The sequence below is a fragment of the Tupaia chinensis genome, unplaced genomic scaffold (assembly GCF_000334495.1).
Source record: "Tupaia chinensis unplaced genomic scaffold, TupChi_1.0 Scaffold000132_1, whole genome shotgun sequence".
NCBI lineage: Eukaryota > Metazoa > Chordata > Mammalia > Scandentia > Tupaiidae > Tupaia > Tupaia belangeri.
The window spans coordinates 63,809-76,699 of record NW_006159601.1 but is presented as its reverse complement, the minus strand read 5'-3'; the positions used below and the strand labels follow the sequence as shown (position 1 = coordinate 76,699).

Genomic DNA, 12,891 nt, shown 5'->3' with positions numbered 1-12,891 from the left:
CCTCCTCCTGAGGCCAGCCGGGCTCTCTTTGGCTTGCGTGGTAGCAGGGGTGGTGCACGGGCCTACAAGCTCCCGAGATCCTGGCCCAGCCACTGCGCAGCTGGGAGAGTGGGGCCATGTGAGGCTCTGGAGCAGCCGCTGCTTAGGCAGAACACTAGATTCACCTCAGAAATGCCACTGTTGGACCAGCAGTTGGGGTAATGGCTACGTCACTGGACTCCCAAGTAGTTGACTGTGGTTCAAGTCCCAGACCTGGTGGCTTGAACTCATGCCGGGTGTGTGTGCCCCAGATTCTAAGAGGAGAATGGAGAAGAAGGGATTGCAGAGTGGCCATCCCACCAGGGGTGATTTCTCACTTTCTATCTCTCTGTCTCTCTCTGTCTTTCTGGCGAGCGCACGCGCCCTATAGTGAAAACCTCTAAAAAAAAAAAAAAGAAAGAAAGAAAGAAAGGCCACTGTCTTGTGTCGAAATGGAACACTCTAAGGTCCCTTCCAGAAAAAGCCAAAGGGGGCTTCGGGGAGAATAGGCAGCTGCCCATCGCCAGCAACCACCAGGCCTTTGCTCCTGGGCAGCAGCTCCCTGCAGCCTCGTGGGAGCTGACAGTGGAAGACACAGGTGCACCTCAGGCCGTGCCCAAATGGTCCCTGCAAGCCTCCGGCCCCTGCCTGAGGCCCTGACCGTCCACCCAACCTTTGTGAGGAGAGCAGGCCCAGGTCACTAGGCAACCGGCAGCCACTACCCCAACTCCACCCACTGTGCACCTGCCGGGCAGAGACCGCAGCTCGCCCTGGGGTCCAAGCCAGGTGTGAGGCAAGTCCTGGAAGGACAGCAGACCTGGAACGGCCGCGTGCATGCCTCCACTGCCTGGCCCCTCCCGAGAGTGCAGGCCCCGTGCCTGGAACAGTGAGTGTCAGGCTGGCACCGGCCCTCACCTCGGCCCGGGCAGGGAGGCAGGGAGGCAGGGAGGCAGGCCAGCGCCCCGGCCTGGGACCTGCATGTCAGTGTGCCTGTCTACCCAGAAATCGGGCCTCGCATGTACTCTGTGTAGGTGTGGGTGACCCAAGAGTGTAGGAGACACACGCTGGTGAGAAGTTACCACGGGCAAGAGCCCCCAGTGAGAGGAACCAGCTGAACCCAGCCAGGCACTCGGGGCGGCCTGCTCGGGCAGGTGACCACCGGCATACTACAGCCCGGGCGTGATGGGGGAGGAAGTGCCGCGGGCCGAGGAGGACAGACTCCCACAGCGGTCAAGGAGGGGCTGGTGCTCCAGCTGGCTCTGGACCAGCGGCACTGGAGGGCCACCGAAGGGGGACACGAAGCCTGTGCACGGCCACCTGGGCTTGGAGGCCACATGGCAGGGAGGGGTGACCGTGACAGGGGATCAGACACCATGGGTGAGGATCGTGTAGACGGCAGAATCCACCCTTCTGCCTTAGGCTTTTTCAGGCCCTGGGCGCCCACAGCGCCCGCACTTCAGGCCAGTCCAGGCCGACCAGAGGGCACGGGTGCCGGTCGGCAGTCGCAGGGACAAGGTGTGCATGGAGTGGTTTTCGCTCTAAGGACCTCACAACTTCAAGTTTTTAAAACAGAAGTCTCTGGACAGGAAATTGGGCCTGGTCTCTGAAACTGTTAACAAAATCATCCATGTGGGTTTAAAGCAGTACGAATGTTTATTCAAAGCAGCATTCACGCCGGAACCCTAAACGTTGGCCATCTTGGAATGGGGCAAATCGTTCAGTCTACACCCTTGCTGGGAGGACCGTGGCTCTGCAGGGATTCGAACCCACAGCCACACGCTGAGCTTCGGGATGCGACCAGGCACACAGTGTCCGATTCAGGCCGGATGCTCGAGGGAGAACTGTTCTTCGCTGCCCGGGAAAGACGACTTGGCGTAAAGAACACGTCTGCTGGGGCGTGCGGGAGGCCCGGACGCTTTCACTTGCCCTTGTTCCGCGGTGATGTGCCGTGCCCACTTGTGACTCAGCATTTACTAGTGCTTGGCATTTTCCTTGCAGATGAAGACTGCGACCCTAGCAATGCCCAGGGATGTCATGTCAAGGCAACTGAGGTCACGTGCACCGAGAGGACACGCACCTGCTTGTCCGCTCCCAAAGCCGTGACACGACAGCGCTCTGTCTCCAGCACCCGGGGTTTGCACCGCCTGTGCTGGGGCTGTGTCCCGGCAGGCTGTCCCCCTCATGTTAGAAACAGAGCAGAGAGGTCTCTGTTCCCTGGGCCTTCTGTCCCTCTCGTCCTCCCTGGGCATTGGTTTGGGCCAGAGTTGCTCAGAGTTTGCTTTTGGCCGTTTCTAAGTGGGGGTCTGCTCTCCAGCTCTCAGGGTGCCCAGACAGGGCTCCATGACGAGTCAGGCCTCGTTGATGAATTAGCTATTTCCACTGTCTGCAGGTCAAAGGCCAGCTTGCTTTCTGCGACCCCACACGCCAGGCCTGCTCACCAGGCGCCTCCCACGAGCCACGCCTGGGTCTCCCACACAGAAAGCCCTTGGAAATCCGAGTGGAGCTCTTGAAGGACTGAGAGTGGGAGTGTGTGCTTGCTTTTCTTGCACTGACCTTGGTAGTCTCACGTTGGTAGTGAAATCACGCCTGGACCCGCTGCAGGGCCAGCGGAGACGCAGCAGCGCGCCTTCCCAGCGGGCTGAGGACCGCAGTTGCCATGGACTGTTTCCCAGAGAGAACGTTCGAGGACCTCTTCAGAACACAGTTTGTGGGTGTTGCATGCAGGGTCAGGTCTGGGAACGGGTCTCTGCTTCTGCCCTGGCTAAGCGGCGTACACTGCTGAATAATGAACAATTTCCGGTTATGCTGTCAAGATGCATTTGCATATGACATTTGCATCTTATTATATATTCCTTTGCCTTTCAACCTGAGTTCCGTGAATCCAGTTCAATCTTCTGTGGGTATTTTAAATGATTGACATTAAGCATGAGTTGATGTGGACTGCGCCCTGTGGGTCCAGCCAGGACCCTGCCCTCCGTAAGCGCCCTGGATTGCCGTGGCCTGTAAGCAGCCGTGTCCTTCCTGTAGTCGCTGCATCAGTAGCTACTTTTGTCTGGTTTGAGCTTCATCTCACCAAGTGTCCAGATCAAGAACTTAAAGTAACAGCCTAGGGCCACTCTCGCAAACCAACAGGTTTTAGAAAGTCTGATTTGGGGAAATAGAAGTTTCTGTTTTTATTCTTTTTTCTTTTTAAATTGCTAGAGGGCACACTCGCTTGCCAGAGAGAGACAGAGAACAAGGGAAAGGGAGAGACACGGTCACACGGCGTCTCGATGGTGGGGCGAACGCACACGGGTGCCAGCGTGTTTGTTCATTTGCTATGGAGGGTGTGCTCGCCAGAGAGACAGAGAGACAGAGAGACAGAGAGCGCCTGCAGGGTGGCCCCGCCACAGCTCTCCGTTCTCTTGGGATTTGGGCACGTGCACGTACCTGGGGAGCTTTTTAAGCCGCCAGCTCTGAGACTTGAACCACGCTCTCAGCTTGGGATCCGGCCACCCTTACCACTGTGCCACCAGCTGGCCCGATGGCAGCTTGTTTCTATGAGTCACTGGAGCCAGGACCGAAGTGCAGTTTGCTATGTAGGATCCAGACCCCCTGACCATTAGGCAACACGGCTAGCCCCGGGAATAGAATTTTCCACTGAATTTTGGGTTTAAGGCCAAAGGGTTGAGTTGTGAGTGTCTTGGCTTCTGACCTAGATAAGGGTACATCAGGGACCAGCAGTTAGTGTAATGTCTATGTATCTGGACTCCCATGTAGTTGACTGCAGTTTGAGTCCCAGACCCGGTGGCTTAAACTCACGCCGGGCGCGTGTGCGTGAGTGCCCAAGATCCCAAGAGGAGAGTGGAGGAGAAGGGATTGCGGCGTGACCGTCCCCCCTGGGGGTGATTTCTCGCTTTCTGTCTCTGTCTTTCTGGTGAACACATGCACTCTAGAGCAAAAACCTCTTCAAAAAAAAATAGATAAGGGTACATCATAAAGAAGTAGGGGATTTTAGACAGAAACGAGAAACAATTGAAATCTCGTATGTATCATTTGTATTCAGAATTCTTTGTCAACAGTTAAAATGATAAAAAAGAAATCACAAAACATTTGATCCCAGTTATTTACAGAAGAAAGCGTAGACGCCACACCCTCCGTGTCGCAGATGGCTGGTCCACCCCTGTAGGTGTGGGGCGCCCACCCTGGAACATGGGTTATAAAGACAGCCCTGACCTCGGACTGCAGTGGGCGAGGTCCCAGCACCCCAGGATCTGAGAAGCCATGGGGAGATTTGCGATGGAGACCCCTGGCTCCCGGCAGCTGTGTGCGGCCCTCACCTTTCCAGCAGGCTTCTGTGTGCACGTCAGGCTCAGCCACCACCTCGCGCCCAGCACCTGCGGGGCCGCACCTGCCACCTCGGCTGGACAGTTCTGCAGCCTGGCCGTGGGGAGGAGAGCTGGTTTGTGCCCTCGGAGAGGCAGAGGCCAGCTTTGAGCCGTCGGAGGTGGGGCAGCCACTCCTCCAGTGGGGGATGCTGCCTTCCCCTCCCGAGAGTAGCACGGCTCGGGTCAGGACTGGGTGGCGAGGCCCCTCACCCAGCTGTGGCCACGGAGTCTTCGCCATGGGAGCAGGACCACCTGCCGGGAGGTCTGGACCAGGTGTGCCCGTGTCCTCTCGCTGGACTGCCCTCCTGGCAGGCAGAGTCCAGCTTCTGTGGACATTTGTGGTCACTCACGAGCCTCCCAGGTCTGAGCTGGGTGGGCAGGGAGTCCTGGCGTCCTGGGGGAGGACGGGGAGGGGAGACATTGCCGCTCACGGCCTGGAGCAGGAGTTCATTCAGCTACCCACTTAATGCTTAAGTGACGCTGAATGTATGTGGAGTAGCACCTGGTCGATGTTCTGTGAAGCTACCCACTTAATGCTTAAGTGACGCTGAATGTATGTGGGGTGGCACATGATCGATGTTCTATGAAGCTAGCACACGGCACCCTCACATGGACTCTACTGCTGACATATACCTCGAGACCCCACCTGAGAAGCATGCTGTTCCGTGACGTCTGGAGAGGAGACCGACATGTCAGTACCTCCTGGGAACATGATGCTCCAGGGCCCCGAGACATCGCAAGTCCCAGGTGGCCATGCCTACGTGCACCATGAGGCTAGCACTGCCCTTACAGTGGACCACAGGGTGACCTGCCCTGGACTTGTCATAGTCAGACTGCGGCTGTCAGCACCTTCAGGTCCAGAAGAGGCAGGAGAAAAGGCGCCGGATGGCCGCACCGCAGCGTGGTGGAGACACAGGGCTGAGGCCGTCCCGATGCCCTGCAAGGCTGGCCCGGGGGGAGGTCCCGGTTTGCGTTCTGTGAGCTCCCTGAGCAGCCAGGCTCAGGCGTGTCACTGCAGGGCACACTTGCCCTGCCACGGGGAGCCCCAGCTGACTCCCTGGGGCTGTGGTGAGAAGGAACCGAGGGGCCACCTCTCTGTGTGTCCACTCAGCCATGGCTGACTGACCACACAGCTGCAGAGCCCGGGGTGGCCGGCCCCTGACCAGCTGCCAAGCCCAGGGCAGAACGGGCCGTCACCGGGACATACTGATCCAAGCGCCCACAAGCTCGCCCTCAGGGCTGGGACTGGGGGAGGCTGCAGGTTCTGGCCATATCAGCTTGGCCTTCCTGACTCGGCACCTCCCACGACCTGGCTGAGACGGCTCTGACTGGGCACCACAGATCTCTGATCGGAATTTGGGAAGTGTGACAACTTTCATGGAGACAGAGAAGACGCATCTTTGCCCAGTGTCCATAACTGACTCTGGAATTCTCTCCATAAACACGCACACCGCTCCCAACGCACACTCCCACGGCGCACGCGCTCTGACAGCTTGGCGACACCTGTGCAGTCAGAGACGCCCCTGTAGCCCCAGACCGCCATTTAGGTGGCCCAGCTGGACTCTGCAGCTCCGGTCCTCGCCCACAGGAACCCCGAGACGCGCACGCTCTGCCATGCTGCTCTGTCCACAGCCCCTCTGGAACTGCGTCCCAGCCCGCTGCCCTCACCGGGACCTCAGTGGTGGCCATCCTTAGCAGCCAGGGGCAGACTTGGCATCGCGGCAACTCGGTAGGGTGTGGCCCTCCCGCCCTCCCTCCAGGAGACTCCTCCTGGCTACGGAGCTGGAGAAGGTGGTCGTCCCTCTCTCTGCCTCCCTCCTCCTCCCTTCCCTCGGGAGAACCTCGGGGAAACTGTGGCACCTGCCATGGTCGACCAGGCGCTCCCGCCCCACCCAGGGGCGGCGGCACCCCCTGTGTCTCTGCTTTTTTCAATGATTCTCGCCCTACCGAGTGCCGAGGTCACCCTGTGGGCCACTGTAAGGGCAGTGCTAGCCTCACGGCGCACGTGGGCATGGCCGCCTGGGACTTGCGATGTCTTGGGGCCCTGGAGCACCACGTTCCCAGGAGGTACCGACACGTCGGCCTCCTCTCCAGACGTCACGGAACAGCACGCTTCTCAGGTGGAGTCTAGAGGCTGGTCCTGGTCTCCTCCCTGACGTTCCAAAGAATGTTCCAAGTCTGTGTTCTCTGCTCATCTTTCAAGACGTGAGGCATAGACTTCCCGTGATGCTCTGTGCAAAACACTTACAGTTGTTTGTTGTATTCACGAGAGAGAGCACACACGACAGGGACAGAGGCACCCAGGTGCCCTCGGTGGGCCCTCTCACGCTGCGCCTCCTCCCTTCTGTCCCCAAGGCCATTGGGTGTGGGCACGCCTGTGTGCCCAGCGACTCCGCCAAGCCCTCTGTGTGGCTCCAGCACCTCAGCACATGTGCGAGCACCTGGGCCGCTGAGGCTGAGTCCTGGTGAAGTTTTTTTGTTTTTGTTTTTGTTTTTTAAGAGATTTTTGCTTTAGGGCACGTATACTTCCCAGAGAGACAGAGAGAGGGAAAGTGAAAAATTATCCCCAGGAGAGACGGCCATGCCGCAATCCCTCTCCACTCACCTTGGATCTCGGGCACGCACACACAAGTGCCCAGCGTGATTTTTCAAGACACCAGGTCTGACACTTGAACTGCGGCTGGTCTTGTGGGAGTCCAGCGATGTAATGGCTACACCATCTGCTGACTCCCCCAGTGGAGTTTTTTAAACGCAAGTTTTCTTCTCAACATTTTCCTCACAAAGTACCACTTACGGGGCTGGAGGCAGGCCGCAGTGAGCCCTGTGCACGGAGGGCCAGATCCCGCCTGGCAGCCTACAGTTCAGATCTGGCCTAGAGCCTGGTGCATGTGCGTGCAACCCCCGCCCCCAATCCCAAGATGCAGGGGAGGGGGAAGGCTTGCAGCGTGGTCACACCCTTTGGGGTAGTTTCTCAGGCTCTCTGCTCCCGCCCCCTAGGTACGTGGGCTCTCTGACAGTAAAAAAGAAAGGAGCAAATGGCCACATACCCGAACGACAGGGCCTCTGCCCCGGGAGACCTGCAGTGGACCAGGTGTGGTCAGGAGGGCACGCCATCTCCAGGTCTGGCCTGAGCTCCCTGAACTTCTCTGGCCCATACGACTTTGCGAATCACAACATAGTCAGTTCAAGCTTCTTTGAACACACTCAAACTCATTTAACTGCAAAACATTCGACATTCATTTTTTGCTTTTCATAAGGCTCATTTTTTAAAAGAATTATTTTATTATGACTATTTAATTTGCTCCAGGGCATGTACACTCACCAGAAAGAGACAGAGAAAGAAAGAGAGAGCGGGGAAGTGAGAAAGCAAGCTGCCAGGCCTGGTTTCTGAACTGCAGTCGGCCTGGTGGGACTCCAGCGCCTCAACCATCATGCCACCTGCTGGTCCCATCAGGCTCATCCTTAAGGCCACCAGTTTTCACCGCACAGGCAAGAAGGCAATCTGCCAGTAAACTCTGCAGCACAGAGAGCGGGGCTTCTTCCTGCAGCAGAGGGGGCCTGTGGGTCAGGGCAGGAAGGTGCCCAGGGGCGGTAGTGTGTGGGGTGCAGACCGGCGGCTCCATTTCCACGCACAGTCTGTTATCTGAGCGCTACTGGCCGGGACCTGGGACCCCTCCAACCCTTTCCTGATTGCTTTCAGAGACGAAGACCTTACTGATGGCAGAGGATGAGCCTCCAGGCACCGTCCCCAAGCCGCTGGTGTTCCGCGCAGACGAGACCACGCCGGAGGTGGTGCGCAGCGTGCTGCTGGAGCGGGGCTGGGAGGCGTTCGGCGAGCACGCGCGGGGCGTGGATGACTGGGACCTGTACTGGAGGGCGTCCTCTTTCCGAATGGCCCAGCACGTCAACGTGAAGCCATGGCAGTGGCTGAACCACCACCCGGGGACGGCCACGCTCACCAGGAAGGACCGCCTGGCCAGACAGCTGCAGCACATGGGCAGGACCTACGGCTCTGCCCTCTACGCCTTCGCGCCGCCCACCTTCGTCCTGCCCTGCGACTACACCAAGTTCCTGGCCACCTACTTCAGCGAGGAGCAGGTGCTGGGCGCCAGGCGCGGCTACTGGATCTGCAAGCCCTCCGAGTCATCTCGCGGGAGGGGCATCAGCATTTTTAGTGACATTAAGGACTTGATCTTTGGCGACACGTACGTAGTGCAGAGATACATCTGCAACCCTCTGCTCGTGGGCAGGTACAAGTGTGACCTCCGCGTCTACGTCTGCGTCACCGGCTTCAAGCCGCTGACCATCTACGTGTACCAGGAGGGCTTGGCGCGCTTCGCCACCGAGAAGTTCGACCTGAGCGACCCGCAGAACTGCTACGCCCACCTGACCAACTGCAGCGTCAACAAGGCCGGCACGTCCTACCAGGAGGTCAAGGAGGTGGTGGGCCGCGGCTGCAAGTGGACCCTCGGCAGGTTCTTCTCCTACCTCCGCAGCTGGGACGTGGACGACCTGCTTCTGTGGCAGAAGATCAACCGCCTGGTTATTCTCACGGTCCTCGCCATCGCCTCAGCCGTCCCCTTTGCCGCCAACTGCTTTGAGCTCTTCGGGTTTGACATTCTGATCGACGACAACTTGAAGCCCTGGCTGTTAGAAGTCAACTACAGCCCCGCCCTGTCCCTGGATTGTCCGGTGGACGTGGTGGTGAAGAGGAGACTTGTCCACGACATCATCGACTTGGTTTATCTGACGGGTCTAAGAAACGAGAGGACGCCGGTCAGCAAAGCTGCAAATGGGCGCTCCAGTGGCCCCTTCACGAGGGGTGACAGAGGCAGGCGCGGCGGGGCAGGCCGTTCCCTTCCGTGCAAGTCTCTCTTACAATTCCCGGGTAAAACGTGCGGTGAGCAGGACTCCGCTGCAGAGGAGGGTGTGCGGGCGTGCCCTAAGGCCACACCTTCCTGCCAGCCCAGAGCAAGAGCCAGGCAGGAGGGCTCACTCCTGCCAGCAGGGGAGTCAGCCAGAGTCAAACCCGGGCTGCGCAGCCGGCTCCCCGCCCGCTCCCGCTCGGCGCTGGGCCCCTGCGTCTCGCTCGTTGGCTCGTGGACCTGCCCAGCGGAGGTTTCCCCGTGTGACCCAGCACACAGCACCAAGACCACGGCTCCGCATCCCGGGACAGGCAATTTTGTTCTCATTTTCCCTTTCAACGAAGCTACTTTAGGAGCATCTAAGGATGAATTAAATGTCAAAAGAATAACCCAAGAGCTCCAGAAACTGATGAATAAGCAACGTTCCCAAGCCACGGGAAATAAAACCCAGAGAAGGTGGCCTGGAGCGTGGGATACGAGGACTGACAGCCCACTGAGAGCAAGTTCTGGAGCCAGCCTGTGCCCCAGCCTCCGAGCTGCACCAGGGGCTCCGGCGTGTCCGCGTGCAGAAATACAGTTCCCACCAGGAGCACCTGCTCGGAGCTGATGAACTCGTGTGCCGCCACGTGCTCATTGCTCAGGCCCGGGACGCTCGCCCAGCCCCTGCCCCGCACGCAGTCCGACCCGCTGTACTCCCAGCATGCTCGGCATTTACTCACACATGAGAGACCCCAACCGCGTAAGGATTCTTAGGTGAGGACAGAACCAAAAAGGCCCAGGCATTGACTGTGGGTTTTTAATCAACCGTTTTTCAGTCAGATTGACTTTGCCATGTGATGATCATTCAGAGTGAGCTGAATTACTGGAAACCCAGATGACGGTCGCTTTTAAAACCTGGGCCCTATTCAGACCCTCACCCGGGACAGACCCTCACCCGGGGACAGACCCTCACCTGGGGACAGACCCTCACCCGGGGACAGACCCTCACCCGGGACAGACCCTCACCTGGGACAGACCTTCACCTGGGAGAGACCCTCACCTGGGGATAGACCCCGGGTCAGGCCCCCCCCGAGGACAGACCCTCACCCAGGGACAGACCCTCACCCGGGAACAGACCCTCACCCGGGGACAGACCCTCACCCGGGACAGACCCTCACCCGGGGACAGACCCTCACCCGGGGATAGACCCTCACCCGGGGACAGACCCTCACCATGGATACGCCCTCACCTGGGACAGACCCTCACCTGGGACAGACCCTCACCCGGGGATAGACCCTCACCCAGGACAGACCCTCACCCGGGGACAGACCCTCAGCTGGGACAGACCCTCACCCGGGTCAGATCCCCACCCAGGACAGACCCTCACCCGGGGATAGACCCTCACTCGGGAATAGACCCTCACCCGGGACAGACCTTCACCCAGGGATGGATAGACCCTCACCCGGGGACAGACCCTCATCTGGGGACAGACCCTCACCTGGGATAGACCCTCACCCAGGGATAGACCCTCACCCAGGGACAGACCCTCACCCTGGGGCAGACCCTCACCTGGGGAGAGACCCTCACCCGGGGACAGACCCTCCCCTGGGGAGAGACCCTCACCCAGGGACAGACCCTCACCTAGGGCAGACCCTCACCCAGGGATGGATAGACCCTCACTCACGGAGTAGACTCTCACCCTGAGGGCCGACCCTTCCCAGGGGCAGACCCAGGAGGCCAACCTGCACCCAAGGGGCTGACCTAGCCCTTCCTTCGTGGGCACGGCTACAGCCCCGTTTGGTGCTGAGCCTGCAGGAGATCCCCAGGACTCGCACACACCAGTTACCTCAGTGGGCAGACTTTGCCAGCAGAGGTGCTGACAGGGAACCCCCTAAATGGCCTTATGACTCCGCTCTAGGCCCCTGCACTGCGGCCCAGGTCCCTCCTGCTCGGCAGCCCTGCAGGGAGGTTCCCGTCTGTGCCCTGACTGGTGTGTAGGTCTCTACCCCACAGCAGGTGCTGCAGGGGCCCCATCCTGGCTCCAGGCCCTCTCTGCGGTGTTCCAGGAAACATTCAGCCCACATAGGGCCCTGCTGGGAGTCTCGCCTGCTGGTGCCACCAGGTCACGCTTGGTCCCGCAGCAGAGCAAAGCAGCCCTGGAGTGCGGTTCCAGTCCTTCCTGCCCATCCAGGCCCTGACACACCCTCTGAGTGCCCAGGGCAGGGTTGCCGTCCTCTGCCTGCAGCAGACCTTCATGCGGCCCTGGGCTCAGTCCTGCCCCTCTCATTTGCAGACCGAGAGCTACTCTGCCTGCCCAGGGGCCTGGAGAAGCATGCCCAGCAGTCTCCTGCAGGCTGACTTGCTGAACTCGGTCCACAGTGGGCCTTGCACTGGCCCTGCATGGGCTCCAGGCCTTCGTGGCTGTGGTCTGAGTGTAGGACTGTCCACCCACGTACTTGCTGGAGGATATGTTTGCCCACGACCCCTGCAGTGACCTCTCATTCCAGTGCCAGCCCCATGCCCAAGGTCCTGGAGACAGTCCCGTCCACCCAGGGACCAGCTAGGACTATGCCTACTGTGGTCTCTGTGGCAGACCCAACAGCAACCACATGGCCAGAGCCGACCCCAGTAACTGCAAGCCCAGAGTTAATTCATCCCCTCAGCCCAGAGACCTAATACCAGAAGACCTTAACTTACCAAAACTAGTCCGTAAATCCCGTTTACTCCTTCAGATGTACAGAGACAAACGCAAGGCTACATGGGTGACCAACGGGCAGGCAGAAATGGCGGTGTCGAAGGGAACTACTAAGTGTGTCAGGACCTTCTTGAAGTTCACGGACAATGTATATTATGAAGAAACTATGTGTGCATTTCAAAAAAATTGCATCAGAATAATTCTACTTTAATTTTATGTTTCTAAGAGCTATTTGAAGTCACCTCCATATAAACCACTTCAAGGAAACTGAAATATATTAATTGCCTAAAACAGAAGTCAAACTAATCATCTTAAAGAAGCTTGTTAGGATGTTTAAAAAGAATGCAAATGGACAACAGATATATAAACAAAACTGGAAATATAATCTAAAAATGCAAATAGTTAATGTACAGACAAAATTATGAATTAAATTGAAATCATTAAAAAGAATCAGGAATCCTGAGACTGAAGAATATAGTGACAGACTAAAAAACTCAATAGATGGGACCAGCAGTTGGCATAACGGCTATGTCGCTGGACTCCCATGTAATCGACTGCGGTTCAAGTCCCAGACCCGGTGGCTTAAACACACGCCAGGTATGTGTGCATGCGTACCTAAGACCCCAAGAGGAGAATGGAGGAGAAGGGATTGCGGCGTGGCCATCCCCCCGGGGGGGTGATCTCTCACTCTGCCTTTCTGGCAAGCACATGCACCCTATAGCAAAAACCTCTGAAACAAACAAACAAGCAAACAAAACTCAATAGAGTGTTTTGACAGCAGGCTAAATCATGCAAAAGAATGAGCAAACTCAAAGATAGGTCATTGGAAATGATTCAGTTAGAACAAAATGAAAAAAGATTGAAAAAGTGAAGAAAAAATAAGGAGCCTATGGGACAGCATCAAACGTAACGTGCGAATTACAGCCTACCCGAGGGAGGCGGGAGAAAGGGGAGAAAGGCTATTTGC

General features: G+C 57.9%; 1 protein-coding gene across 2 annotated transcripts; it reads left to right on the top strand.

The window, feature by feature from the left end:
* The first annotated feature begins 745 nt into the window (after nucleotides 1–745).
* TTLL2 (tubulin tyrosine ligase like 2) lies at nucleotides 746–12,327 on the top strand. 2 transcript variants are annotated; one of them, XR_334007.2, is made up of 3 exons: nucleotides 746–904; nucleotides 8,086–10,003; nucleotides 11,962–12,327. XR_334007.2 is itself a non-coding variant. In XM_006144768.1 (2 exons), the coding sequence occupies exons 1-2, from the start codon at nucleotides 853–855 to the stop codon at nucleotides 9,855–9,857; spliced, it is 1,824 nt and encodes a 607-aa protein (XP_006144830.1). In that variant the 5' UTR covers nucleotides 746–852; the 3' UTR covers nucleotides 9,858–10,026. The 2 variants fall into 2 exon arrangements, 1 of the variants encoding a protein (XP_006144830.1); XM_006144768.1 differs by lacking the exon at nucleotides 11,962–12,327 and having other exon boundaries at nucleotides 8,086–10,026.
* Nucleotides 12,328–12,891: the final 564 nt, after the last annotated feature.

Coding starts and splice junctions, on each gene's coding strand:
- TTLL2 (XM_006144768.1), top strand. CDS start 853: ATGCCTCCACTGCCTGGCCCCTCCCGAGAGTGCAGGCCCCGTGCCTGG. Junction 905..8,085: donor CAGGCCCCGTGCCTGGAACA/GTGAGTGTCAGG, acceptor GATTGCTTTCAG/AGACGAAGACCTTACTGATG.